The sequence below is a fragment of the Saccopteryx leptura genome, chromosome 10, assembly GCF_036850995.1.
Source record: "Saccopteryx leptura isolate mSacLep1 chromosome 10, mSacLep1_pri_phased_curated, whole genome shotgun sequence".
Taxonomy (NCBI): domain Eukaryota; kingdom Metazoa; phylum Chordata; class Mammalia; order Chiroptera; family Emballonuridae; genus Saccopteryx; species Saccopteryx leptura.
In genome coordinates, this window is record NC_089512.1 from 17,980,557 (window position 1) to 18,007,476 (window position 26,920).

At 43.4% G+C, this 26,920-nt stretch overlaps 1 protein-coding gene across 42 annotated transcripts in view; it reads left to right on the plus strand.

The window, feature by feature from the left end:
• The first annotated feature begins 5,001 nt into the window (after window positions 1–5,001).
• The window catches only part of CLASP2 (cytoplasmic linker associated protein 2), a 168,940-nt gene continuing 147,021 nt past the window's right edge, over window positions 5,002–26,920 (plus strand). For all 42 annotated transcript variants that reach the window (XM_066350520.1, XM_066350529.1, XM_066350524.1 and 39 more), the window contains exons 1-2: window positions 5,002–5,432; window positions 23,786–23,864. In XM_066350520.1, coding sequence (XP_066206617.1) covers window positions 5,238–5,432; window positions 23,786–23,864 — 274 coding nt within the window. In that variant the 5' untranslated portion in view covers window positions 5,002–5,237. The remainder of the gene's footprint in view (window positions 5,433–23,785; window positions 23,865–26,920) is intronic.

A 26,920-nucleotide genomic window follows, 5' to 3' on the forward strand; every position in this document is an offset into this window, starting at 1 on the left:
ACATCTTGTAGCCTGACAAGGCAGTTGAGCAGTGGATAGAGCGTCAGGCTGGGATGCAGAGGACCCAGGTTTGAGACCCTGAGGTTGCCAGCTTGAGCGCAGGCTCATCTGGGTTGAGCAAAGCTCACCAGCTTGTATCCAAGGTTGCTGGCTCGAGCAAGGGGTTACTCCGTCTGCTGTAGCCCCACGGTCAAGGCACATATGAGAAAGCAATCAATGAACTAAGGTGTCTCAACAAAAAAAACTAATGATTGATACTTCTCATCTCTCTGTTCCTGTCTGTCTGTCCCTATCCCTCTCTCTGACTCTCTCTCTGTCTCTGGGGGGGGGGGGAAGACTACATCTTGTATATAAATGTGTTATTCTCCAGAAAACCACTTTTTAAAATATTGATTTTTAGAGAAAGAGAGGAAGGAAGAGAGAGAAAAAGAGAAAGAGAGGGAGGGAGGAAGAGAAAGAGAGACAGAGGAAGAGAGAAAGAGAGAGAAACATCAATTTGTTGTTTTACTTATTTATTCATTCATTGGTCGATTCTTGTGTTATGTGCCCTGAGTGGGGGGATCGAAGCTGTAATCCTGGTGTATGGGGAGGATGATCTAGCCAACAGAATTACCCAGCCAGGGCAAGAAGCCACTTCTATAATTCACTAAGTCCTATACATCCTTAAAACTAATGAAAATATTACCTCTTCCAGGAAATCCTCTCTGACTTACAATTCTCCCGCCTCACATTATCGGTGCCATCCTGATAAAGAGCCTCTCAGCTCAACTTCCAAAACCCTCTGCCCACCCAGCGGTGGGATTAAAATAATCTAACAACCGAAAGATAGTTTATTATTGCATACATTAAATACTTAAATAAGAACAATAAAAGAGGTACACAAAACTAGATTGTTATAAGTTTTAAAATGTTAATGAAAAAATATTAAATCATACCTGACAAAAAACAATAAAACTGTTATTTAAGATATTTCCAATGACAGTTTGTCACCCCCTGGTTGTTTGGCACTTTTTTTCTTTATGTTATATGTTTGTTTACTAAAGTAACAAAGGCACCTGACCTGTGGTGGCACAGTGGATAAAACGTCAACCTGGAAATGCTGAGGTTGCCGGTTCGAAACCCTGGGCTTGCCTGGTCAAGGCACATATGGGAGTTGATGCTTCCAGCTCCTCCCCCCTTCTCTCTCTCCTCTCTCTCTCTCTCCTCTCTAAAATGAATAAATAAAATAAAATAAAATAAAAATAAAGTAACAAACGCGAGGGAATTAAAATGTAGTGTTTCATCAAAGGCATAATGAGTTCTATGAATAAATAAATATTACAAGCATAGTTCCATCAAATTTTTTTCACCTATGGTCAGAATGAACATTACTACAGGCACTTATAATACGCTGTTGCACAGATGAACATTAAAAAAGTGTAAGGAATGTAAATTTGTGATTTCCACACTGGATGGCTGCCCAAGCGCCCACCTTAGGGAGAACCCCGATTACAAGTGCCACTTTACCAACCGGTTCACCGAACTCAACAAAAAATTAGGTATCGGTTCTGCTGAACTGGTGCGAACTGGCTGAATCCCACCACTGTGCCTACCTATCCTAGCATCCTAGAAATGTTGATTTTCCTGTCTCTGTTTGAGTTTGTTGTGGGTGGAGACCAGATCTAATAGATTTTGTATCTGGTACAGTGTCTAGTACATAGTACTTAGAAGATATTTGTTGATGAGTTAATGAAACACTCAGAAGGTATATATAGGTAATAGTAAGCACTGTTTACTAAGCATTTCACAGGTATTTCCAGTTATTCAAATCCCATCATATTATCTTGTAACTTGGAGACTGATTAGTTATAACTTAAAGACCATCTAGTGCGACTTGACCAGGTGGTGGTTCAGTGGATAGAGCATCAGCCTGGGATGCTGAGGTGCTGAGGACCCAGGTTCTAAACCTCAAGGTCGCCGGCTTGGGCGCGGGCTCATCTGGCTTGAGCATAGGATCAGAGACGTGACCCCATGATTGCTGGCATGAGCCCTCGGGTCACTTTCTTAAAGCCCAAGGATGCTGGCTTGAGCCCAAGGTTGCTGGCTTGAGCAAGGGGTCGCTGGCTAAGCTGCAGCCCCTGGCCCCCAGTCAAGGCACATATGAGAAAGCAATCAATGAACAACTGAGGTGCCACAACTATGAGTTGATGCTTCTCGTCTCTCTCCCTTACTGTGTGTGTCTCTGTCACTAAAAAAAGAAAAAAGAAAGATCACCTAGTGTGATTCTTGGGTTAATGGAGACAACACAGGAGTAAGAGCAGCCATCACTTTTGGTCATAAGGACAGGAAGGGTTAAAGCTAGAATCCAGTGCTCCTACGTTTTACTTTTTCTATAATACATATTGCACCTGGTCACTGATAAGTAAAGTGTAAACTTCTTATGGATAGGACCCTCTTTCTATATTCTTCTGCAACCCTTTACAAACAGAACCTTTAGACACCCAAGGAATAGTAAACACAGCTTACTTGCTTGAGGTCCAGTTTCAGAGAAATTATAGTCAATTAAAGATGGAAGAAACTTTACAACATAATACAATGTGAAACAGAAACACAGAATAAAATCTTCAGAATAAACACAGAAAAGAGTTAGGTTTCTTTGAATTTGGAATGTATGATTGTTATCATTTTGTTACTGTGAACCTTTCAAGTGCCCATTTTCATTCACCTGTTCAACTTAAATTGATTGAAAGCCCATTGTTTGACAAGTACTATCTAAGGGAAAACAAATGATCTTGGAGCTTTCTGTGTAGCAGAGGAGATGGTATTATACAGATAATTAATATTATTATTTTAAAATTTATTGATTAATTTTAGAGAGAGAGGAAAGGAGAGACAGAACATCAATCTGTTCCTATATGTGCCCTGAACAGGGACTGAACCCACAACCTTGGTGTATCAGGACAATCCTCTAACTAACCAAGCTATCCAGCCAGGGCTATACAGATAATTATTAAATTACGGTAGGAAATAATTGGCGGAAAGATACACAGCGCATTAAGAATGTATTATAGACCAGTGATTTTCAACCTTCTTACACTTGGAGACTGGTGAAAATATAATTATTTCGGGGACTGCTAAGATAGAAATCACCTTAAGCATAAGCAAATTTGAGTAACGTCATTGGGTCTATAATCTTCAAACAACATCAGGGTGGTTAACTCTTCGCAGACCAATGCATAATTTCTGGAGACCAGTGGTGGTTGAAAAACACTGTAGTAGACCACTTTACATCCACTAAACTGGCTAAAACGAATACATCCTACCGTACTAAATATTATGGAGGATGTGGAGCAGCTGAACTCTCAAGCCCTGATGGTGGGAGTGTAATATGGAGCAACTGCTTTGGAAAAACACTTTGGCAATTTCTTCTAAAGTTAAACATACACTTATAAGACCTAGTAATTACAGTTGAAGGGAACCAGAGTTTTGTCTTTTGGGATACTGGTTTTTAAGCTGGTTATTAAATCTCAGAATCTTTGACTTTTACCCCCTTTCCTGCATAAGAGAATCAGATGGAAAACTCGTTCCAGGAGAGAAATCTTATCCTCAGCTTAATCTGAATGGAGTATGGTAGATGGTCAAGCAGGGGCCTGTTTATTCGGTTTTCTGCTGTGTCTCACTGTTTCTGAGTTGCATAGCAAAAGTTAACCTGCCTTGTGTTCTGCTCTTTCTCACCTACAAATGGCCCATTCTCACTTTTGAAATCTCAGATCCCCTTCTCCTTTGTCCAAAATGACATATATAGCCAATTTAACCTCATTATTTCTGGAATTTTATTGCTTATGTGGGTGTGTATTAAAATTAGTTTTCTTCTGTTAACTTATTAGCCCAGCTAGAAGACCTTAAAAGGTGGGAGGAAAGGTTTATTATTTTTTCGCCCCCACAGTCCTTGCTATTTACCCAAAAGAAATAAAAACAATTGTCCACACAATGATTTGAACATTGATGGTTTTAGCAATCTGGAAACAATGCAAATATCTGTAAAGAGATGAATGAGTCAACAACTGTGATGCTTTCATACAATGGATAATATTCAGCAGTATGAAGGGAGTACTAACCCTGGCAGGTTGGTTCAGCGGATAGTCACTGTTGCGTGCCCCGAGGTGTTGGTCAGATCCCTGCTCAGGACGCATGGCAGAACCAACCAGTGAGTGCACAACTAAATGGAACTAAGAGGAGCAATAAAAAATAATGCTTCTCCTCCTGCCCCCACTACACACACAAATGAGTGTGTGTGTGTGTGGGAAGATTATTTTTAAAGGGACTACTACTAACACACCAACACCACGGGATGAATCTCAACACGGTAAGCTAAGAAAGAAGCCAGACTCAAGAAGAGTACAGACTGTATGAGCTATGTAAACTGAAAGAACAGGAAAAACTACGCCAAAGTTATAGATATCAGATTAGAATTGCCTGGGGAGCCAGCGGTTATTGACTGGCAAGTTCCTTGGGGTGGTTATTACACTGGTGAATACACTTGTCAAAACTCAGGCTGTACACAAAATCTGTGCATTTTACTCTATGCAAAACGAATTTCAGCTTTACCAAAAAAATAGCATTACGTGGTTACCCAACCAGGGGTGGTGGTGGCTGGAAAAAGAGGCCATCGTAACTTTTATTTCTATTTTTTAAATGAAGGAGTGTGTTGTACCAGGTTAAAAAAAATGGCAGTGGGCTGGTTAAGAGGAGTTCCAAATACCAGATACTTTCCCAAGTATTGATTTTAAGGGGAGAGAAACTGGGAAACGTTCTATATTTTACCGAGCGAGGGCAGGGTGCTGTGAGAGCGGGGTGGCGGAGAAAGGTGGGGCTCCTAGGCTTGCCGACTAATTCCACATCCACGCTCTGCAGCGGTCCCCATTCCCCGAGGGGTTCCCACAGTCGCCACCGCCGAGCTCCGCTCCGACGGGCGGGCGCTCGCCGACGTCGCGCTGACGTCACGCGCGCGCTGACGTCGCCGGCGGCCGCGGCCTCTGAAGCGGGCTGGGTGGCGGGGGGCGCGGAGTTTGACTAGTTTGGGGGCCGCTCGGCGCCTGGCGCTGCTCCCGCCGCCCGCCGCGCCCGGCGAGAAGCGCCTCGGCCCGACCCGGCGCGCCCCGCCTGCTCCCGCGGGATCCCGCACTGGCGGCTGGGCGGCTCTCGGCGAAAGTTGGCCCCTCACGGGCGGGCAGGCGGGCGGGCGGGCGGCCGCAGCCATGGAGCCCCGCAGCATGGAGTACTTCGGCGCCCAGGTGCAGCAGAAGGACGTCGGCGGCCGCCTGCAGGTCGGCGCGGAGCTGCTGCACCACCTCGGCTCCCCCGGCGCCATCCCGGACCTGGAGGAGGACCTGGGCCGCCTGGGCAAGATGATCGACGAACTCACCGGCTGGGTGGGCTCGAGCAACTACCGGGTAAGCGGCGGCGGCGCGGCTGGGCCGGGCACGCCCTCCCCGGCCAGCCCTTTAATCCCGGACGTGCGGGGCCCGCCCGGCGAGCCCCTCGGGGTGTGGGGGTGGGGGGGCTGTTCCTCCCAACCACCCCGTTAGGGGGAAACCCGTGGACACGCGGGTCCTCGGGCCAGCCTCCCTCCCCGGACCGCAGCAGCGGACTGACTTCCCACTCCGACCGAGTTTTTCCACAATCGTCAACAATGACAAGTTGAGCGATTCCGTGACACGTTGCTGCATTATTGGCATTAGCACACGCTGTTTAATCATTAATTTTAAAAAATCATTGATAATGTACATACATAAAGGACTCCAAGACTTTTTTGTACGTTCCTATGTAAATACTACCTAGACCAAGACATAGGGTGTGAGACTACAGTTTTTAAAAAGATGTCAGGTTCATCTCTCTTTGATAAGTGATTTTTTTATCCTTAATTTCCTGATCTCTTTTTTAAATTTAGTGTCTGAAAGTTTGTGCTCTTCATCTTTTAGAGCTTAATCTGGCGCTGTTAAATCTAATAAAAAGATGCTGATCCAGGGCATTATTTCTTTGCCTTTTATTTATCGTCAACGGAAAGGAATTACTTGAGTGTTCTCTGTCATTTCGTTTTGACGCAGTCAAGGACTGACTCAGATTTGAAACCGTGTTCTAGCAGGTTTGCTGATGCAGAAAAAATAAAATAAAATAAAAGAAGGAGGTACAAGAAGGAATGAGTGTTTCCGATGAGCGGGTAGTATGTAGGTTGTAATGCAACCACGTTGGGAGACCAGCGGGAATCTTCTCTAATTAGCCCGTACAGTACTGTAGTTTTTAGCAGTTACTTTCCTTTCTAGTCTTCTGGTGGCACTGTTGCTTTAAAATGCTGGCCTAAACCTCCTGTCCGTGAAGTTGAAGTGATTCTCCTTAGTCATATCTTATAATTTATAAGTGAATAGGCTGTACTTTGAAAACTATCCTCTTAGAGAAGAAAGGCATACTCTAGAGTTATTATGAACATTTATTTGTGAAATTTATGTGACTTTTGGAAGAGATTGACTTTTACAGAATAATAAATAGTTTGAAAATTACCACCTTGATACTCTATTATGTACTATCTCTTTATTATTTTTTTTAACTTTGAAAAAAGTTAATATTTAATAATATGTCATTACTGTTAGGGGATTATTCTTATTTCTTTTACTTCTTTGGAAAAAACAAGCTAAATTTACTTAAACTGTAAGAAGGGCACATAAATACTAAGATAGTTGATTTTATGTTGCAGCATAGGCTGTTATAGAAAATCAGCTCTTTGGTAATGCTACTGAACTGATCTCAGTTCAAAGACAACACATAGTTGTCAACCTGACTAGGTGGTGGCTCAGTGGATAGAGAATCAACATAGGACGCTGAGGACCAGTATTTGAAACTCCGAGGTTGCTGAGAGCGGGATCATCCAGCTTGAATGCAGGGTCACCAGACATGACCCCATGGTCGCTGGCTTGAGCCCAAAGGTTGCTGGCTTGAGCAAGGGGTCACTGGCTCAGCTGGAGCCCCCAGTCAAGACACCTATGAGAAAGCAATCAGTGAACAACTAAAGTGCCACAACTACCTGTTAATGATTCTCATTTCTCTCCCTTCCTCCCTCTCTCTCTCTTAAAAAAAAAAAAAAGACATGGTTGTCACAATGTTGTTTTTATCCTTCTACTTTTTCCAAGTGAGAGGAGGGAAGATACAGAGAAAGACTCCCACATGTGCCCCAACCAGGATCCACCCAGCAACCCCCATCTGGGGCAATGCTCTGCCCATCTGGGGCCATGCTCCCAACTGAGCTATTTTTAGCACCTGAGGCAGAGGCTCCACAGAGCCATCTTCAGCACCAGCTGATGAGCTTGAACCATGGCTGCAGAAGGGGAGGAGAGAGAAGGGGGAAGGAGAGGGGTAAAGAAGCAGATAGTCACTTCTGTGTGCCCTGACTGGGAATCGAACCTGTAACATCCACATGTGGGGCCGACACTCTACCACTGAGCAAACTAGTCAGGGTCAAAATGTAGTGTTTTTTTTTGTGTGTGTGTGTTTTTTTTTACAGAGACAGAGAGAGTCAGAGAGGGATAGACAGGGACGGACAGACAGACAGGAACGGAGAGATGAGAAGCATCAATCGTTAGTTTTCTGTTGCGCATTGCAACACCTTAGTTGTTCATTGATTGCTTTCTCATATGTGCCTTGACCGTGGGCCTTCAACAGACCGAGTAACCCCTCGCTTGAGCCAGCAACCTTGGACTCAAGCTGGTGAGCTTTTTGCTCAAACCAGATGAGCCCACGCTCAAGCTGGCGACCTCGGGGTCTTGAACCTGGGTCCTCGGCATCCCAGTCCGACGCTCTATCCACTGTGCCACCTCCTGGTCAGGCCAAAATGTAGTTTTATTTATTTGCTTGTAACAGGTAAAGGAGACGGAGGGTTCATATCGAAAACTCTTGTCTCTCCGAAAGGAGGCTTAGCCATTGCTTATATACTTTTTTTGGTCATTTACATACTGATTACTTATTTGCACTTGGCTACACTTAACCCTGTTGAGTTCTGAAACTCACCTTGTTTACAGCTGCATCTACAAAATACTGTGCTACATTTTTAACATTTAGCAAGAAGAACATTTAGTAATAACATTTTTTTTTTTTTGTATTTTTCTGAAGTTGGAAATGGGGAGGCAGTCAATACTCCCGCAAGCGCCTGACCGGGATCCACCTGGCATGCCCACCAGGGGGCGATGCTCTTCCCATCTGGGGCTTTGCTCTGTTGTGACTAGAGCCATTCCAGCGCCTGAGGCAGAGGCCATGGAGCTATCCTGTGCCCGGGCCAACTTTGCTCCAGTGCAGCCTCGGTTGTGGGAGGGGAAGAAAGAGACAGAGAGGAAGGAGAGGGGGGGGTGTGTGGAGAAGCAGATGGGCGCTTCTCCTGTGTGCCCTGGCTGGAACTCGAACCTGGGACTCCTGCACGCCAGGCTGACGCTCTACCACTGAGCCAACTGGCCAGGGCCAGTAATAACATTTAAAACTGCCCAGACCTTGAGACCCTTGTCATGTCCAACAGTAATGCTTACTCCCCTTCTGCAGGGCTGGCCATGGGCCATTTCACTCTTCAGATGTACCATCAGTGAGTGGCAGTTGAGCAGTCCCATCTCTTGAAACACTCTTGGCTTCTGTAATACCACAATCTCCCAATTTTTCTTTAAGTCTGTATGTACTACATCACTCAAGTGCTGTGTGTTTCCAGTACTGGTCCTTCAGAGTTAGAATTCATCAGGCATCTGAGGCAAGTTTTCATCTCTTTTTTTTTTTTTTTTGCATTTTCTTTTGCATTTTTCTGAAGCTGGAAACAGGGAGAGACAGTCAGACTCCCGCATGCGCCCGACCGGGATCCACCCGGCACGCCCACCATGGGGTGACGCTCTGCCCACCAGGGAGCGATGCTCTGCCCATCCTGGGCGTCGCCATGTTGCGACCAGAGCCACTCTAGCGCCTGGGGCAGAGGCCACAGAGCCATCCCCAGCGGCCGGGCCATTTTTGCTCCAATGGAGCCTTGGCTGCGGGAGGGGAAGAGAGAGCCAGAGAGGAAGGCGCAGCGGAGGGGTGGAGAAGCAAATGGGCGCTTCTCCTGTGTGCCCTGGCCAGGAATCAACCCGGGTCCTCCGCACACTAGGCCGACGCTCTACCGCTGAGCCAACCGGCCAGGGCCAAGTTTTCATCTCTTGACTACACATTCTCTTCATGCTCCTCACTAGATACTGTAGCTGAAGACAGTTGCAGCTTTCAGAAGAGAACTGCCACAGGCTCCTACAGCCTTATCTGCACACTTCCTTGTAGTTGTGCCCATGTATTCTAATTTCTTTTCAGTTACAATGAATAAATTATCTTTCTTATACCAATCTCTCCAGATGTATATTAGAACCTATACCACCTGCCTGTTCAAAACATTATTCATCAATTCTGCTCTCTCTTTCCTGAATCATTAGTTTTCTCCTTTCTACAGAATACTATATAGAAGTTTTTCTAACATTGTTAGAGAGATGATATCTAATTCGTTTGTTATTTAGGTTTCGTAAACTTAGTTACCAGACTAGGTCATCATTTTTGCTCAAGATGCAATGAAACATTTAACTCTTGAAAAAAGGGTATCACAATTTTTTTGAATGTACACACAAATAAACAGTTGTACTTAAATAATAAGTTATGCTGAACAAAATATGACTTTCCTTTGGATTTAACAGCACCTCGCAATTTGAGTGTCTCAAAAACTGTTATTGCACCCTGGCTGGATAACTCAGTTGGTTAGAACATTGTCTCTAAGTGCAGAGGTTGCCGGTTTGATCCCTGGTGAGGACACATACAGGAACAGATCGATGTTCCTGTCTTTCTCTTGTTCTAAAATCAATAAAGTAAACGTTTCAGAAAAATAAAAACTGTTAATACTTCAATGGATTTGAGTGACTATACTATATGCAAGTATTATTCCAGATACTGGTGGTCTAGCTGTGAACAAGATTAGCACAACTCATTCATTCAGCCCCATTTGGATACTTGTTGAGAACCTACCATGAGCAGGCACATGCTTTAGGCATTTTGGGTACAATGGGGGAAAAATGACAGAAATCCTTGCCTTACACATGTAGGTTCTATTGGGAAAGAAGAATATGAACAAGAGAAATAACTCAAATCAGTATGTTAGATAGTGATATTTACTTTGGAAACAAGCAAAGAAGGGAATAGGAGTGTTGGGCAGGATGCAGATGTTTGAATTTTAAGTAGCTGGTCACTGATGACCTCCTGAGAGAGTGACTTAAATGAGATTAGAGAGTGACAGTGACATCCCTGCTGTCATGGAAATCCTATTAGAAAGAGGAAGGGGCCCTGGCCTGTTGGCTCAGCGGTAGAGCGTCGGCCTGGCATGCGGGGGGACCCGGGTTCGATTCCCAGCCAGGGCACATAGGAGAAGCGCCCATTTGCTTCTCCACCCCCACCCCCTCCTTCCTCTCTGTCTCTCTCTTCCCCTGCCGCAGCCAAGGCTCCATTGGAGCAAAGATGGCCCGGGCGCTGGGGATGGCTCCTTGGCCTCTGCCCCAGGCGCTAGAGTGGCTCTGGTCGCGGCAGAGCGACGCCCTGGAGGGGCAGAGCATCGCCCCCTGGTGGGCAGAGCGTCGCCCCTCGTGGGCGTGCCAGGTGGATCCCGGTTGGGCGCATGCGGGAGTCTGTCTGACTGTCTCTCCCCGTTTCCAGCTTCTGAAAAAGAAAAGGAAAAAAAAAAAAAAAAAGAAAGAGGAAGGTGGATGAGTATACAAATCATTTCAGTTACAAGTGCTTCTAAATCAACGGATGTGAAAGAGTGAAGTACAGTGAGACTATTTTGTGTAGTCAAGGAAGTGATGTGAAATTTGACTATAGACATGAACGAAATATAGGAGTGAAGAATGATTTAGGCAGAGAAACTACAAATGCAGAGGCCCTAGTTCCATTGAACATAAAGGTAAGCTTAGCTAGAGTTTACAAGTGAGTGAAATGTTAAGAAAGATGAAGCTGGGGAGGCAGGTGTAAAGAGACTTACAGGATTTTATTCTAAATCAGTGGAGAGTTTTATGTAGGGGGTAGCTTCTTTGTGCGAGCGGACTCTGTAAAGGAGCAACAGAGGCAGCATGGAGATGATGGTGGCTAAGGCTGATTTGGTCACATTGGCAATGCTAAGAACTGGAAGATTCAGGATATGATTGGAGGTAGAGCCAACAGGACCTCCAGTTTGAATGAGTGGTAGGGTTGAGAGAGAAATTAGGGATAATTGCTTTGCTTGGCCACCAATAGAGGGTGCTGTTTACTAAAGTGGAAGTGGGGAAGATTGAGAGAAGTTGGGTGAAATAAGTAAAATGCTTGGTTTGACTGTATTAGGTCTGAGAAGGTTGTTTAACATCTAGGTGGAGATTTAAATAGGAAGTTGGGCCAAGTTCAGTGGAGAGGTCAGACTTGGAGATTAAAAATAGGGAAAAATATTTATATAATATATGATACTTTGGCATTTGACTTTTCCTAAGGACAATCCTGTGGTTTCAGGAGTCTCCAAATTTTAGAATGGTATTTTGACAATAAAATGTTCTTATAAACTGTAATTAAATAAGATAACCACTGTTTAAAGAGTTTTTAGTATTAGGTATTGTCTCAAAGTGGTTTATTTGTATTACCTCATTTTAATCTTTAAGATAGTCTTAGAAAGTTGGTACTTTTATTCTCATCTTGTAGAAGATGTATTTTGTTCTAGGTTATAGACCTGGTAAATTGTTGGAGATTAGGATTTGCCTACTCCTTTTCCTTTTCTGTACTTTTGTAAACTTCTTCAATAGCCTATCGTTTGTCAGCTCTACTTTCATTTCTTTATATTGTCGGTCTGCTACTGTAACAGTAAGTTGATTCTAAAAATGGAGAAAATAATAAACAGTATTTTTATTGTAACTATCTAGTGCTGGGCTAAGTAACGGGCTAGGATTTCAAGTCTTTTCAGATTCAGAATCATAGCCCCTTTGCCTTTTGAAGGATGGTACTTCCATGGTGGTATTTTTTATAAATCCTCAATTTCTTAAAATACATGTATAGCATTTTTAGTTTGCTAAAAATAGGTGTTCAAGATTTATCTATTTATGTATATTGATCTTGCCTATTCCTTTTACCTGCCATATAAGAAGAACATCCAGATTGTTTGAAATTATTTATGATTAACTATGTCTTTTTGCCTTGTCAATTGTATATGTGCATGAGTTTGTCTAAGGCAGTTATTATATCCTGAACCCTGTTAGATTCACTGCCTCTTTTAATGCCCCCTTTTACAACCATGAAATAAATTTTATCAATAATATCCAATACACATAATTTTTAAAAATCCCAGTAATGTCCTAACTGTACTTTAAAGGAAAAGTAGACGTAATTTAATGAGATAAAATATATTTCAGTGTGAAAATGTGTCTACCTGTCTACCCAAGAAGACATGATAGTGAGTTGGCTGCACCAGTACATATTTTTGCAGTAAATACTACCACTGCCAGTGCAGACCACTGGTAAATGTATTGGAGTTGCTAAATAATTACTGTTGTTGATTGTGATAATTCTAGAGCTCTAAATTCTGAACCTTAATTCTTTGAGTAGACCAACTTGAAGAATTTGACCATTCCACACCACAACCAATCTATTTAGCTTTTCACTGTCTTATTTGAGCTTAATATCCTTGTCAGTCACATCCTAACATTAATTCTTAATTCTCCCTCCTCACTCTCGCTTTATGCTCCTCACTTGATAAAATGCACTCTTGGTTAATCTAACTCTGCCTACCCCATACCTGCACCAGTGCAACTGAAGGTGGACGGAGAAAAACACAAAACCTCTAACTGGTTTTTAAAATCCTGATGTTCCAGTGGGCCCTTAATGTTGCTTGGCAGTCATATTATATTTTCTTAGTTCATTTATTCTTTTACTCATGACAGCTATTTTACATCTGTTCCTGTCCCCTCAGACCTACCAATATCTCACCTATTATCAGTCACCTGATGGCCTTGCTTCCTACTTCACAGAGACAATTGAAGGAATTGGAATTTCTGTTTTTAGAGAGAGAAAGACAGGGACAGACAGGAAGGGAGAGAGATGAGAAGCATCAACTCATAGTTGTTCATTGATTGCTTTCTCATGCGTGCTTTGATCGGAGAGGGTGTGAAGCTCCAGCTGAGCCAGTGACCCCTTGCTCAAGCCAGCAACCTTCGGTTCAAGCCCGCAGCCTTGGGCTTCAAACCAGCAGCCATGGAATCATGTCTATGATCCCACGCTCAAGCCAGTGACCTGGTGCTCAAGTTGGTAGATTGCTGGTGACTGCCGGCAACCTTGGGGTTTTATACCTGGGTCCTCAGCGTCCCAGGCCGATGCTCTATCTACTGCCCCATTGCCTGGTCAGGTGGAATTGGAATTTCCTAAGACTCCCATTACTGTATGTGCCCACCTTCCAGCATTTATACCCATTTGCAGGTTCTTGATATTTGTTGAATCAGTAAAGGAAAGTATATTTGTCCCTTGATTTACCTGCTGGCTGCAATCCTGGAAAACTTGTACACTAAAACCATGGAAAAAAAAAGATTTCTAGGTTTTGATAACTTCTTCACAGAGGGTTTTCATTTACTTGAATAGGTGATAACAGGGCTGCCACATAAAACCATGTACCCTGGGCTGCACAACTCAAGGGAATAGTATTTTGTGTTGTACTGTGCATTCCTGTGCACCCCCTCATCGCAGTTGAGAATAATTGTTCTCAGGTATAGGTCTGGAAGTAGAAATATTGGGTAATACTTTCCTGTCTTGTCCCCTCACTCCATCTAGAATTAATCAGCATCTTATAATTTTAAGTCATTTGTTTTTCCCTTCCTTGAGGGAATTGGTTTTATTATTTATATATTTATATTTTATATAAAAATAACCCGGTGTTTCTCTTCAGGTTTTGAAATCGTATAAGCCATTATGTTTTATTTATCTGATCTGTGCATATGTGTCCACTTGACGATTATTCTATCCCATACTTTCACTCATTTCCTTAGATGCTGAGTTTATTTGTGAAAAAAATAAATGTCCTGTAAAATGTATTTCCTAATGAAAGAAGGAGCATTACAGGAATATGCTTGTTATGACCAGTACTTTGCCTATTTTCTGTTCTATGATAGAAAAACATCCATGATTATGAATTAAGTTTCTGTCCTTCCTCAATTTCAAGAACTCTTGTCAGACTTTCTCACTTTTACATGGCAAGTTCTTAGCTGTAATTCTTAAATTGGGGGTAGTCTTTAATACTACATGCAATTACTTAGCTCCATTATTAGTTGACTTTTTTTTTTTTCCCTGACGTGAGAAGCAGGGAGGCAGAGAGACATACTCCTGCATGCGCCTCACCGGGATCCACCCGGCATGCCAATTAGGAGGTGATGATGCTCTACCCATCTGGGGCATTGCTCTGTTGCAACTGGAGCGACTCTAGCGCCTGAGGTGGAGGCCATGGAGCCATCCTCAGCACCTGGGCCAATTCTGCTCCAATGGAGCCTTGGCTGTGGGAGGGGAAGAGAGAGATAGAGAGGAAGGAGAGGAGGAAGGGTGGAGAAGCAGATGGGCGCTTCTCCTGTGTGCCCTGGCCGGGAATTGAACCCAGGACTTCCCACGCCGGGCCGACGGTCTACCTCTGAGCCAGTTGGCCATGGCCGAGTTGACAACATTTCTGATTTAAACTATTTGGAAGACTAAACATTACATTGAATTGAAATGCTCTAGCCAGTTGACATCAGCTAGTCACATATATTCAACAATTGTGATTCAGAGTTGAAAAAGGAGAGAGAAAGAATGGGAAAAATGTTCTGGGACTTCTCATGGTTGTTAATGTTTCATGCACTTTTAAAACTTCAAATTTTATGACTTAAAAACAGCCTAAAATTTAAGTCGAAATACTGCTTTTCCAAGTTTCCATATTGTACCTGTTAAAAGTATATTATTTTTGCTTTTATATTTTACATTTTTAATTTTAATTTTTTATTTTGTTTGAGAGAGGCAGAGATAGAGACAGGAACATCGAACTTTTCCTGGATGTGCCCTGACTGGGGAATCAAACCAGCAACCTCCATGCTCTGGGATGACACTTCAACCCACCGAGCTATCTGGACACGGCTTAATTTTTATTGATTTTTTTTTTTTTCTTTCATTTTTCTGAAGCTGGAAACAGGGAGAGACATCAGACAGACTCCCGCATGCGCCCGACCGGGATCCACCCGGCACGCCCACCAGGGGCGACGCTCTGCCCACCAGGGGGCGATGCTCTGCCCATCCTGGGCGTCGCCATGTTGCGACCAGAGCCACTCCAGCGCCTGAGGCAGAGGCCACAGAGCCATCCCCAGCGCCCGGGCCATCTTTGCTCCAATGGAGCCTTGGCTGCGGGAGGGGAAGAGAGAGACAGAGAGGAAAGTGCGGCGGAGGGGTGGAGAAGCAAATGGGCGCTTCTCCCGTGTGCCCTGGCCGGGAATCGAACCCGGGTCCTCCGCACGCTAGGCCGACGAATTTTTATTGATTTTTAGAAAGACCAAGAGAAGAAAGGGGAAAGGGAAGCATTTGGTGTTCCATTCAGTCGTGCATTTTTTGTTGCTTCCTGTGTGTGCCCTGACCAGGGATTGAATTTACAACCTTGTTGTTACCGGACTATGCTCTTAACCAAAGGAGCTAACTGGCCAGGGCTATTTTTATCTTATATTATATTTATTATTTATGTTTTTACTTTTATGTTTTATATATACCTGATAGAAAAATACCTTATTTTTCACTCTTATATTTTAAAGGACCTGAATGGAGGCATTTGAGTTCCTAAAGAAATGATAAGGAGCAAGTTGGAATATTGCTCTAGTTCTCCTCTTGGGGGGTTTAATATTCTACTGAAAGAACCTTTAGCTAAGTTTCAAGATGTCCAAATGGAAATTCAGGAAAGTGATTTATAGCTCCACAGTGAATCTTGATATTTCCTCTATCAAATCCATCCACCATATTCTTTTATTTATTTGTTTATTTTTTTCTGAAGTGAGAAACGGGGAGGCAGAGACAGACTCCCACATGCGCCCGACCAGGATCCACCCAGCATGCCCACCAGGGGGCGATGCTCTGCCCATCTGGGGCGTTGCTCTGTTGCAACCAGAGCCATTCTAGCGCTTGAGGCGGAGGCCATGGAGCCATCCTCAGTGCCTGGGCCAAATTTGCTACATTGGAGCCTTGGCTGCGGGAAAGGAAGAGAGAGATTGAGAGAAAGGAGAGAAGGAAGGATAGAGAAGCAGATGGGTGCTTCTCCTGTGTGCCCTGACTGGGAATCGAACCCGGGACTTCCACACGCTGGGTCAACACTCTACTGCTGAGCCAACTGGCCAGGGCTCATCCACCATATTCTTTAAGAATATGTTGACTAGCCTGACCAGGCAGTGGTGCAGTGGATAGAGCTTTGGACTGGGATGCGGGCTACCCAGGTTCAAGGCCCGGAGTTTACCGTCTTGAGCATGGGCTCACCAGCTTGGATGCAGGGTCACTGGCTTGGAGCATGGGATCATAGACATGACCCCATGGTCCCTGACTTGAGCCCAAAGGTTGCTGGCTTGAAGCCCAGGATCGTTGGCTTGAGCAAGGGGTCACTTACTCTGTTGTAATTCTCTGGTCAAGGCACGTATGAGAAAGCAATCAGTGAACAAGGAGCTAAGGTGCCACAATGAAGAATTGATGCTTCTCATCTCTGTCCCTTCCTGTCTCTGTCCGCCCCATCTGTCCCTTTCTCTGACTCTCTGTCTTTGTCAAAAAAAAAAATATATATATATATATATATAAATAAATATATATATATATATATATATATATGTTGACTATTAGTGGGTCTTTATTTATTAACCATGTGGATTTCAGAATCAGTCAAGTTGTACCAAAAAATTGGGACTTTTTATTGGAATTACAGTGCATATCATCTTTTTTGGGAAAAACTGGATATATGTATAATGACCTCTCTTTACCCACGAAAATTGTTTAGTTGTCTTTAATGTCTTTCATTAATGTTTCATTATTGTCTCCAAATAGCTGTTATGCACATTTTTTAGATTTACTAATATATAGTGCTTGAGAGTACTGTAAATGCTATTTTTCCTTTTTAAACTTGTTTTCTGGCATTAGAAATTAAATAGTATTTTATATATTGATTTTTGTATGGCCAGCCTACTTATTATATTATATAAAACATTTTTTCTGTAATTTGTAGATTCTTTTAGGTTTTCTTACATACAACATTATCCGACAATAATGACAGTTTTGCTTCTTCTTTCTAGTCCCCTGGTTTTGCTTTTTTTTTGTGCATTGGCTAGGACTCTTAGGACGAGGTTGCAGAACAGAGTGTGGTCATTGAATTGTTCCTAGGTTTTCAGTGTATGTTCTAACACTTCACCATTAGGAATCATGCTTGCTTTAATTTTTAAAAAACTATCATGGAGAATTTTGAACATATATAAGGATAAATAGAATAAAATAAATTCACCCTCAACTCTTATGTCTGTGGCCAATTCTGCTGCATCACTTTGTCATGAATCACAGATACATTGTTTCATCTATGAGTCTCTAGTTAGTATCCCAAAGGTAAGTGCTCTTTAAAAACAAATTATTAACATAATTCTATATATTCTCATAATATAAAGAAAGAATTCCTTGATATCAAATATTCAGGGTTCATGTTTCCAATTTTTAAAAATGTTAAACTTTTAAATTTGTTATTTTAAGAAATATCAGGATCCAAATAAGGTTGAGACATTGTGATTTGTTAATATGTGTAATTAGTTCCCTATTGCTGCTATAATAAATTACCACAGTACTTTAAAACAATATACATTTTTTTTTAACAGTTCTGGAAGTTAGAAACCCAAAATGGGTTTTGCTGGGATGAAGTCAACATTTCAGTAGGATTATATTCTTTCTGGAGACTTTAGGAGAGAGAACTTTCCAGTTTCTGAAAATTGCCTGCATTTCTTGGCTACAGACTTTTCTTTCATTGCTAAAGCTAGCAGGATAGCATTTTCAAATCTTTCTCTCTACCACTGTTTCCATCATATACAGCAGGGGTCCCCAAACTTTTTTTTTTTTGCATTTTTCTGAAGCTGGAAACAGGGAGAGACAGTCAGACAGACTCCCGCATGCGCCCGACCGGGATCCACCCGGCACACCCACCAGGGGGCGATACTCTGCCCATTCTGGGCGTCGCCATGTTGCGACCAGAGCCACTCTAGCGCCTGAGGCAGAGGCCACAGAGCATCCCCAGCGCCCGGGCCATCTTTGCTCCGATGGAGCCTTGGCTGCGGGAGGGGAAGAAAGAGACAGAGAGGAAGGCGCGGAGGAGGGGTGGAGAAGCAGATGGGCGCTTCTCCTGTGTGCCCTGGCCGGAATCGAACCCGGGTCCTCCGCACGCTAGGCCGACGCTCTACCGCTGAGCCAACCGGCCAGGGCCCCAAACTTTTTACACAGGGGGCCAGTTCACTGTCCCTCAGACCGTTGGAGGGCCGGACTATAAAAAAACTATGAACAAATCCCTATGCACACTGCACATATCTTATTTTAAAGTAAAAAAAAAAAAAAATCGGAACAAATACAATATTTAAAATAAAGAACACGTAAATTTAAATCAACAAACTGACCAGTATTTCAATAGGAACTGTGGGCCTTCTTTTGGCTAATGAGTTGGTCAATGTCCGGTTCCATATTTGTCACTGCTAGCCATACAAGTGATATGACGCGCTTCCGGAGCTGTGATGCGTGCATCCCATGTCACCGGAAGTAGTACTGTACGTGAGCCATGTTGCGCTTTGTGACGCCGCCACATACAGTACTCCCGGAGCACAGGATGAGGGTGGATCCTGTGCTCCTCTCACTGATCACCAATGGAAGAGGTGCCCCTATGGGAGGTGCAGCGGGGGCCGGATAAATGGCCTCAGGGGGCCGCATGTGGCCTGCGGGCCGTAGTTTGGGGACCCCTGATATACAGTCTTACTCTCAAGCCTTCCTCTTTTTTTTTTTTTTTTTTTTTTTTTTTGTATTTTTCTAAAGCTGGAAATAGGGAGAGACAGTCAGACAGACTCCCGCATGCGCCCGACCGGGATCCACCCGGCATGCCCACCAGGGGGTGATGCTCTGCCCCTCCGGGGCGTCGCTCTGCCGGGACCAGAGCCACTCTAGCGCCTGGGGTAGAGGCCAAGGAGCCATCCCCAGCGCCCGGGCCATCTTTGTTCCAATGGAGCCTTGGCTGCGGGAGGGGAAGAGAGAGACAGAGAGGAAGGAGAGGGGGAGGGGTGGAGAAGCAGATGGGCGCTTCTCCTGTGTGCCCTGGCCGGGAATCAAACCCAGGACTTCTACATGCCAGGCCGACGCTCTACCACTGAGCCAACCGGCCAGGGCCAATCAAGCCTTCCTCTTATAAGGGATCTTGTGATAATGTTAGGTCTAGGATAATCCATGGTAATGTCTCCATTTTAAGACCTTTAACTTGCCCAGGCGGGGTAGCTCAGTCAGTTAAGAGTGTCATCCTGAAATGACAAGGTTGTGGGTTCGATCCCAGGTCAGGGCACACACAGGAGCAACCAATGAAGTCACGGCTAGTGGAACTACAAATGAGTGCTTCCCTTTCCCCTCACCTCTCTCTCCCTTCCTTTCTCAGTCTCTCTAAAAAAAATAAAAAAAAATAAAAATTAAGCCCTATTGGGATAGCTCTACTGGTTTAGAGTGTCATCCTGGAGCTTGGGAGTTGCCAGTTTGATTACCCAGTCAGGGCACATATAGGAGTGGCTCAGTATTCTCTCTCTCTCTCTCTCTCTCTCTCTCTTTCTGCCCCTCTTAAGTAAACAAAACAAAATAAAAAAAAGGTAAAATAAAGACTTATTTTATTTTATTTTATTTCTGACAGAGACAGAGAGGAACAAACAGACTGGAAGGGAGAGAGATGAGAAGCATCAATTCTTTGTTGCGGCACCTTAGTTGTTCATTGATTGCTTTCTCATATGTGCCTTGACAGGAGGCAGGGGCTAAAGCAGACAGAGTAACCCCTTGCTCAAGCCAGCGACCTTGGGTTCAAGCTGGTGAGCCTTGCTCAAGCCAGATGAGCCCGCGCTCAAACCAGATGAGTCCATGCTAAAACTCTCTTCCCTTTCTCTTCCTCTTCCCCTCCCAATGTCAGTGGCTTGATTGATTTTAGCATAGCCCGGAGCACTGAGGATAGCTCAGTTAATTCAAGCATTGTTCCCAGACGGGGTTGCCAGGTGGATCCTGGCTGGGACACTTGCAGAAGTCTGCCTCACTATCTCCCCTCCTCACCTTAAAAAAAAAAAAAAAAAAAGAAATTTTGCTGATTTTATTCCTGTGATGTTCTTTGTTCCCTCTGTACTTTCTAAAAATTGGTAGTTGGATCTAAAGCTTGATCATTCGGTCTCTCTCTCTCTCTCTCTCTTTTTTTTTTTTTTTGGTAATACTACTTAATAAGTAGTGCTCTTCCATCAAGAGGCACCTTCACAGCGTGACCAGGTGGTGGAGCAGTGGATAGAGCATAGGCCTGGGATGCTGAGGACCCAGTTTTGAAACCCTGAGGTCACTGGCTAGTGGGCTCCCCAGCTTGAGCATGAGGTCACCAGCTTGAGCATGGAATTATAGACATGACCCCATGGTTGCTGGTTTGAAGCCAACGTTGCTGGCTTGAGCCCAAGATCACTGGCTTGAGCAAGGGGACACTGGCTCTGCTAAAGCCCCCTAGTCAAGGCACATATGAGAAAGCAATCAACTAAGGTGCCACAACTATGAGTTGATGCTTCTCATCTCTTTCCCTTCCTGTCAGCTGTCTGTTCCTCACCCCATCCCTAAAATAAAAAATAGGCACATAACATTAGGAAGACACATAAGTCTATGGCCATACCACCCTGAACGCGCCCGATCTCGTCTGATCTAGGAAGCTAAGCAGGGTCGGGCCTGGTTAGTACTTGGATGGGAGGAAGACACATAAGTTCTGATAGTCTCTTTTTGTGATATAAACAGCCATTGATGTTCAATGTTTATCTCTCTTAATTCATTAGGATTTGCAAAATGATATTCTAATGTTCATTGCTTCATTTATTAGCTGGAATACTTTCAGAAAGAGAAGGTTCCCCCATTTATTACTATTTAGTTACTCAGTGGTATACTTTATATGAAAAAGCAGGTATAGTTTATATAATTCTTTCCTTTCATTTACTAATTGCCTAAAGAATGAGGTTGTCTTTTAGTATCCTTTGATGTTGGTCAAATAGTTTTTGTTATCATTATGAACTCTTGTATTTAACCATATCTAATGCATTTCAAGACAGTGCAGTTATTATCTGTATTGGTAATCAAACTGTCCTATCTTGACATGACCCTAGTAATCTTTGATGGTCTTTGCTAGCTGGTTTCACCAAATGTCATATTTCCTGCTCCTGCCCTGGAATTAGTCACTTCTCCAAGAAGTTCTGGTTCCTTTGGTTGGAAATGGCATGTTGAAAATACAATGTGGGTGATAGTGGAACTCGTTGTTACAGTTGGTTCATTGTTTCTAGATTATTTTCGATGAATAGGGTTAGGTTTTATTTTAATTTTAAAGAAAAATACACATAATTTCATATTGGTAGTCTAATTTGGATTCAGAACTATAGTTTTTACTGTTTCTTTTACTATTTCTGTATATTTTCTTTTTTTAATTTAAATTTATTTTGATTTTAGAAAGAGAGAGAGAGACAGAAACACGGATCTGTTCCTATGTATGCCCTGACCTGGGATGAAACCCACAACCTTTGCATATCAGGACAATGCTCTAATCAAACTGAGCGATTCGGCCAGAGCTTCTGTATATTTTCTATTAATACGATTTCTAAAAATACTGACTTAGTTTTCGTTGTTGTTTTTTTCATTAGGGTATATGCCACTAGGAAAATAGTCAAATTACTATATATTAGAGTCACTTGGAATAGTGTTTTCTATGTTTATGCTCCTAATTGGGCATAGATTTAGGTTCACTTATTTTCAGTGAAATTAGTTATTGCTACAAAAAGGTATATTCAAAATAGTGTTGTTTATTTCTTTGTTCCTTATAGTCTATTCCCAACCGTGAGAATTTTTCTGTTTATATTTATTTTTCATAACTATTTATATTCATTTGTAGTTCCCTTTTTATTATATACATACATTTCCCCAGCTTGCTTCTTTTATATAGCAATATCTTGGAGGTCACTGTTAGCAAAATTAGGATAGACTTCATTTTAAAGTGTCATAGTACCCTGTAGTGTGGCTATACCTTAATTTATTGAATCTGTCCCATGTTGATGAATATTTGGATAGTTTCCATTGTCTTACAATGACTAATCTTTGGATGTTTTCTCATAATTTTGCTGATCTATTTAAGGGATAGACTCCTAAGTGAGATCTTAATAAATGTGCATGTTTTTCCTGATGGTTTGAAATATTGCTTTTATTATCTGTTAATTTTATGTGTGAGCCTATGTGGGTTTTCAGTTATGTTTTTAAATAGCTCATTGATAAGATTCACTTATCTAAAGTGTACGATTCATTGGTTTGGTCTTGGGGTAGGGGTGAGGTTTCATCAGAGACCCTCCCCAACTGGAGACCTGGAATCTGAGCCCAGTACGGTTTTCTGCTCCTCCCCCTGAGATAGGGAGGTTTTTTCTTTCTTAAAAAAAAATTTAATTTTTGAATCCATGTTAACAGTAAATTTTATAAATTAAAAAAAATTCTATTTTTTAAATTAAAATTTTTTTTCTCTTTATTCAGTAGTCTTGAGTTTTTAAACTGTGTTCTGGGGGTGACTGTCTTTCCCTCGGTATCTTCAACTTTTGTTTCTTCTAGGGCGAGAGTGTGGGAAAGGTTTGTGCTTTTCTTGCAGCGGTGACTGCTCCCTGCCTGGGAGACCTGTACTGCCAAAAGGGACTTTCTCCACACTCCTGCCCTGCCCTCAGTCTCACTTATGAGTGTCCAGTGGAGGTGTGTGGAGAAGGAGCCTGCAAGTGATGTGAATTCTCCTTCTGTCTGTGGCTACTAGGGTTTCTGTATTTCTGTGCTAGTCCAGACCCAGCTATTAACAATGCGTTAAATTTAGCTGAATTCTTCTTACCCACTTGTACAGCTATTTCACTTTTGTCCTATCCTCTGCCACATACTGCTTATGTCGCATCTCTTCTTAGGGGCATCTACGTTTCCTTAGATTTTAGGTTAGTTGATTATTCTACAACCTAAGCTTTCTGATGGATTCAAGAATAGTTATGGTTTTGTAGATTATTTGTCTTTTTCTTATTACAATGGAAGTGATGTTTTCTCCAGTTTCTTCATCCCTATACAGAAGCTGGAATTCCTCCGTAATTAAAGGTACTCATTTAATTGTTAACTGTTTTATGTTGGAAACATTTCAACAGTACAGGAAAATTGCAGGTATAGTCAGTGAGCTCCTGTGTACGCTTCACCTAATTTACCAGTTATTAACATTTTGCCAAATTATGCGTTATCTTTCTGCATATTTACATATTATTATAATAAAATTATTGAAACATTTGAGAATAGGGTACCTTAACCTCATGACTGTTCACTCCTGAATACTTTAATCAATCTTATATTTTGAAAAACTGGGTAATATGTTATATGAAGGTCTTTGTATGTTAACAGTTATAAACTGATATAAAGTATGCATGGGTAATTTGTATTCATTAACATTTTTTTCTGTCTATAGGTATCATTAATGGGATTGGAAATTTTAAGTGCCTTTGTGGACAGATTATCAACACGATTTAAGTCATATGTACCAATGGGTAAGTTAACTTTATTTATTTAAAAATCATACCTGACCAAGCAGTGGCATAGTGGATAGAGTGTCAGACTGGGACACAGAGGACCCAGGTTCGAAACCCCAAGGTCACCGGCTTGAGCGCAGGCTTATCCAGCTTGAGTATGGGGTCGCTGGCTTGAGCGCGGGCTCATAGACATGACCCCATGGGTTGCTGGCTTGAAGCCCAAGGTTGCTGGCTTAAGCAAGGGGTCACCTACTCTGTGGGAGCCCCCTGGTCAAGGCACGTATGAGATATCAATCATGAACAACTAAGGTGCTGCAACAGAGAATTGATGTTTCACGTCTCACTTCCTTCCTGTCTGTCCTTATCTGTCCCTTTCTCTGACTCTCTCTCTGTCTCTGTCAAACAAACAAACAAACAAACAGATCATTTTAGGGTCTGACCAGGTGGTGGAGCAGTGGATAGAGCATTGGCCTGGGATGCTGAGGACCCAGGTTTGAAACCCTGAGGTCGCTGGCTTAAGCACAGGCTCATCTGGCTTGAGCATCAGCTCACCAGCTTGAGCACAGGGTTGCTAACTTGAGCATGGGGTCATAGATATGACCCTGTGGTTGCTGGCTTGAGCAAAGGGTCACTGGCTCCTCTGGAACCCCCCAGTCAAAGCACATATGACAAAGCAGTCTGAACAAGTAAGGTGCTGTAACTAAGAGTTGATGCTTCTCATCTCTCTCCCTTCCTGTCTGTGTCTATCTATGTGTCTGTGTGTCTGTTTCTCTCTCTCGCTCTCTCTCTCTCTCTCTCTCTCTCTCTCGCTTAAAAAAAACTTTGTAGGTTTGAGGCCTGGCAGGTTTGCGCAGTCAGTTAGAATGTCTCAAAACACCAAGATTGCAGGTTCAATCCCAGGTCAGCGCACAAACAGGAGGCAACCAATAAATGCACAAGTGGGACAACAAATGAATACTTCTCTCCTTCTTCCTCTGTTCCTTTCCCTCTCTCCCTCCCTCTTTCTCTTTTCCTCCCCCCTCCCCCCTCCCCCCTTCTCCCTCCCCTCTGCCCCTCTCTCCCTCCCCTCTCCCCCTCTCTACCTTCTCCTCTCTCACTCTCGCACCCTTTCCCTTCCTCTCTCCCTCCCCTCTGCCCCTCTCTACCTTCTCCTCTCTCACTCTCGCACCCTTTCCCTTCCTCTCTCCCTCCCCTCTGCCCCTCTCTACCTTCTCCTCTCTCACTCTCCCACCCTTTCCCTTCCTCTCTCCCTCCCCTCTCCCCCTCTCTACCTTCTCCTCTCTCACTCTCCCACCCTTTCCCTTCCTCTCTCCCTCCCCTCTGCCCCTCTCTACCTTCTCCTCTCTCACTCTCCCACCCTTTCCCTTCCTCTCTCCCTCCCCTCTGCCCCTCTCTACCTTCTCCTCTCTCACTCTCGCATCCTTTCCCTTCCTCTCTCCCTCCCCTCTGCCCCTCTCTACCTTCTCCTCTCTCACTCTCGCACCCTTTCCCTTCCTCTCTCCCTCCCCTCTGCCCCTCTCTACCTTCTCCTCTCTCACTCTCGCACCCTTTCCCTTCCTCTCTCCCTCCCCTCTGCCCCTCTCTACCTTCTCCTCTCTCACTCTCCCACCCTTTCCCTTCCTCTCTCCCTCCCCTCTACCCCTCTCTACCTTCTCCTCTCTCACTCTCCCACCCTTTCCCTTCCTCTCTCCCTCCCCTCTACCCCTCTCTACCTTCTCCTCTCTCACTCTCCCACCCCTTTCCCTTCCTCTCTCCCTCCCCTCTGCCCCTCTCTACCTTCTCCTCTCTCACTCTCCCACCCTTTCCCTTCCTCTCTCCCTCCCCTCTGCCCCTCTCTACTTTCTCCTCTCTCACTCTCCCACCCTTTCCATTCCTTTCTCTCTCTAAAATCAATCAGTTAAAAAAATATAAAAATCATTATAGGTTTTGACATACCTATTTTTTTCTTAGAGTTTTTAACAGAATCAATTGTCTATAATGTGATAATACAATTTGGTACAACTCAAGATATCTGCTACTTAGTATTATATACTGCTCACAAACGTTAGGGGATATTTCAAAGTGAATATGAAGCTATAAAATATCCCCTAATGTCTGTGAGCAGTATAGTTTACCCAGACATAAAGGATTTTAAGTATATTCAAATAGATAATTCTAGGCTCTTTAGACAAGGAAACAAAAGCAAGAAAATAAATATGGTGCCAACAGATTTTTACTTTCTATTTTTATATTTTTACTTTTTGTAACATTAAAAATTTATACTATAACTTGCAGCACCACTTTTCTTTTTTTTTTTTTTTTCCATTTTTCTGAAGCTGGAAACAGGGAGAGACAGTCAGACAGACTCCCGCATGCACCCGACCGGGATCCACCCGGCACGCCCACCAGGGGCGACGCTCTGCCCACCAGGGGGCGATGCTCTGCCCATCCTGGGCGTCGACATGTTGCGACCAGAGCCACTCTAGCGCCTGAGGCAGAGGCCACAGAGCCATCCCCAGCGCCCGGGCCATCTTTGCTCCAATGGAGCTTTGGCTGCGGGAGGGGAAGAGAGAGACAGAGAGGAACGCGCGGCGGAGGGGTGGAGAAGCAAATGGGCGCTTCTCCTGTGTGCCCTGGCCGGGAATCGAACCCGGGTCCTCCGCATGCTAGGCCGACGCTCTACCGCTGAGCCAACCGGCCAGGGCACTACTTTTCAAACTGTGGTGAAGGACTAGTTCTTTCATTGCTAGTCTGTTGCAGACCTATATTTTGTAAAATAAATAAGTTATAGCACTAAAAATAAGTTATAGCAAAATGAAATGAAATTTTTTATTAACAGATTTAACAAACAAAATTACTTTGGTCAGATTGTTTCAAAACTTCATTTTATAAACTCAATTTTTTTTTTTACCACAAATAGTTTGTAGACTGGTTCTGGGCTACCAGCCATACTTTGAGCTGCACTTATTTACAGTGTGTTTGCAAAGCATTATACTGGTATAATGCTCTTCTTTGTATAGTAGTTAGGATTACAAAATTGGCTCTGACCTATTTTCTAAACCTGAGTGACCTTCATGCACCTTTGGAGTGCTTTG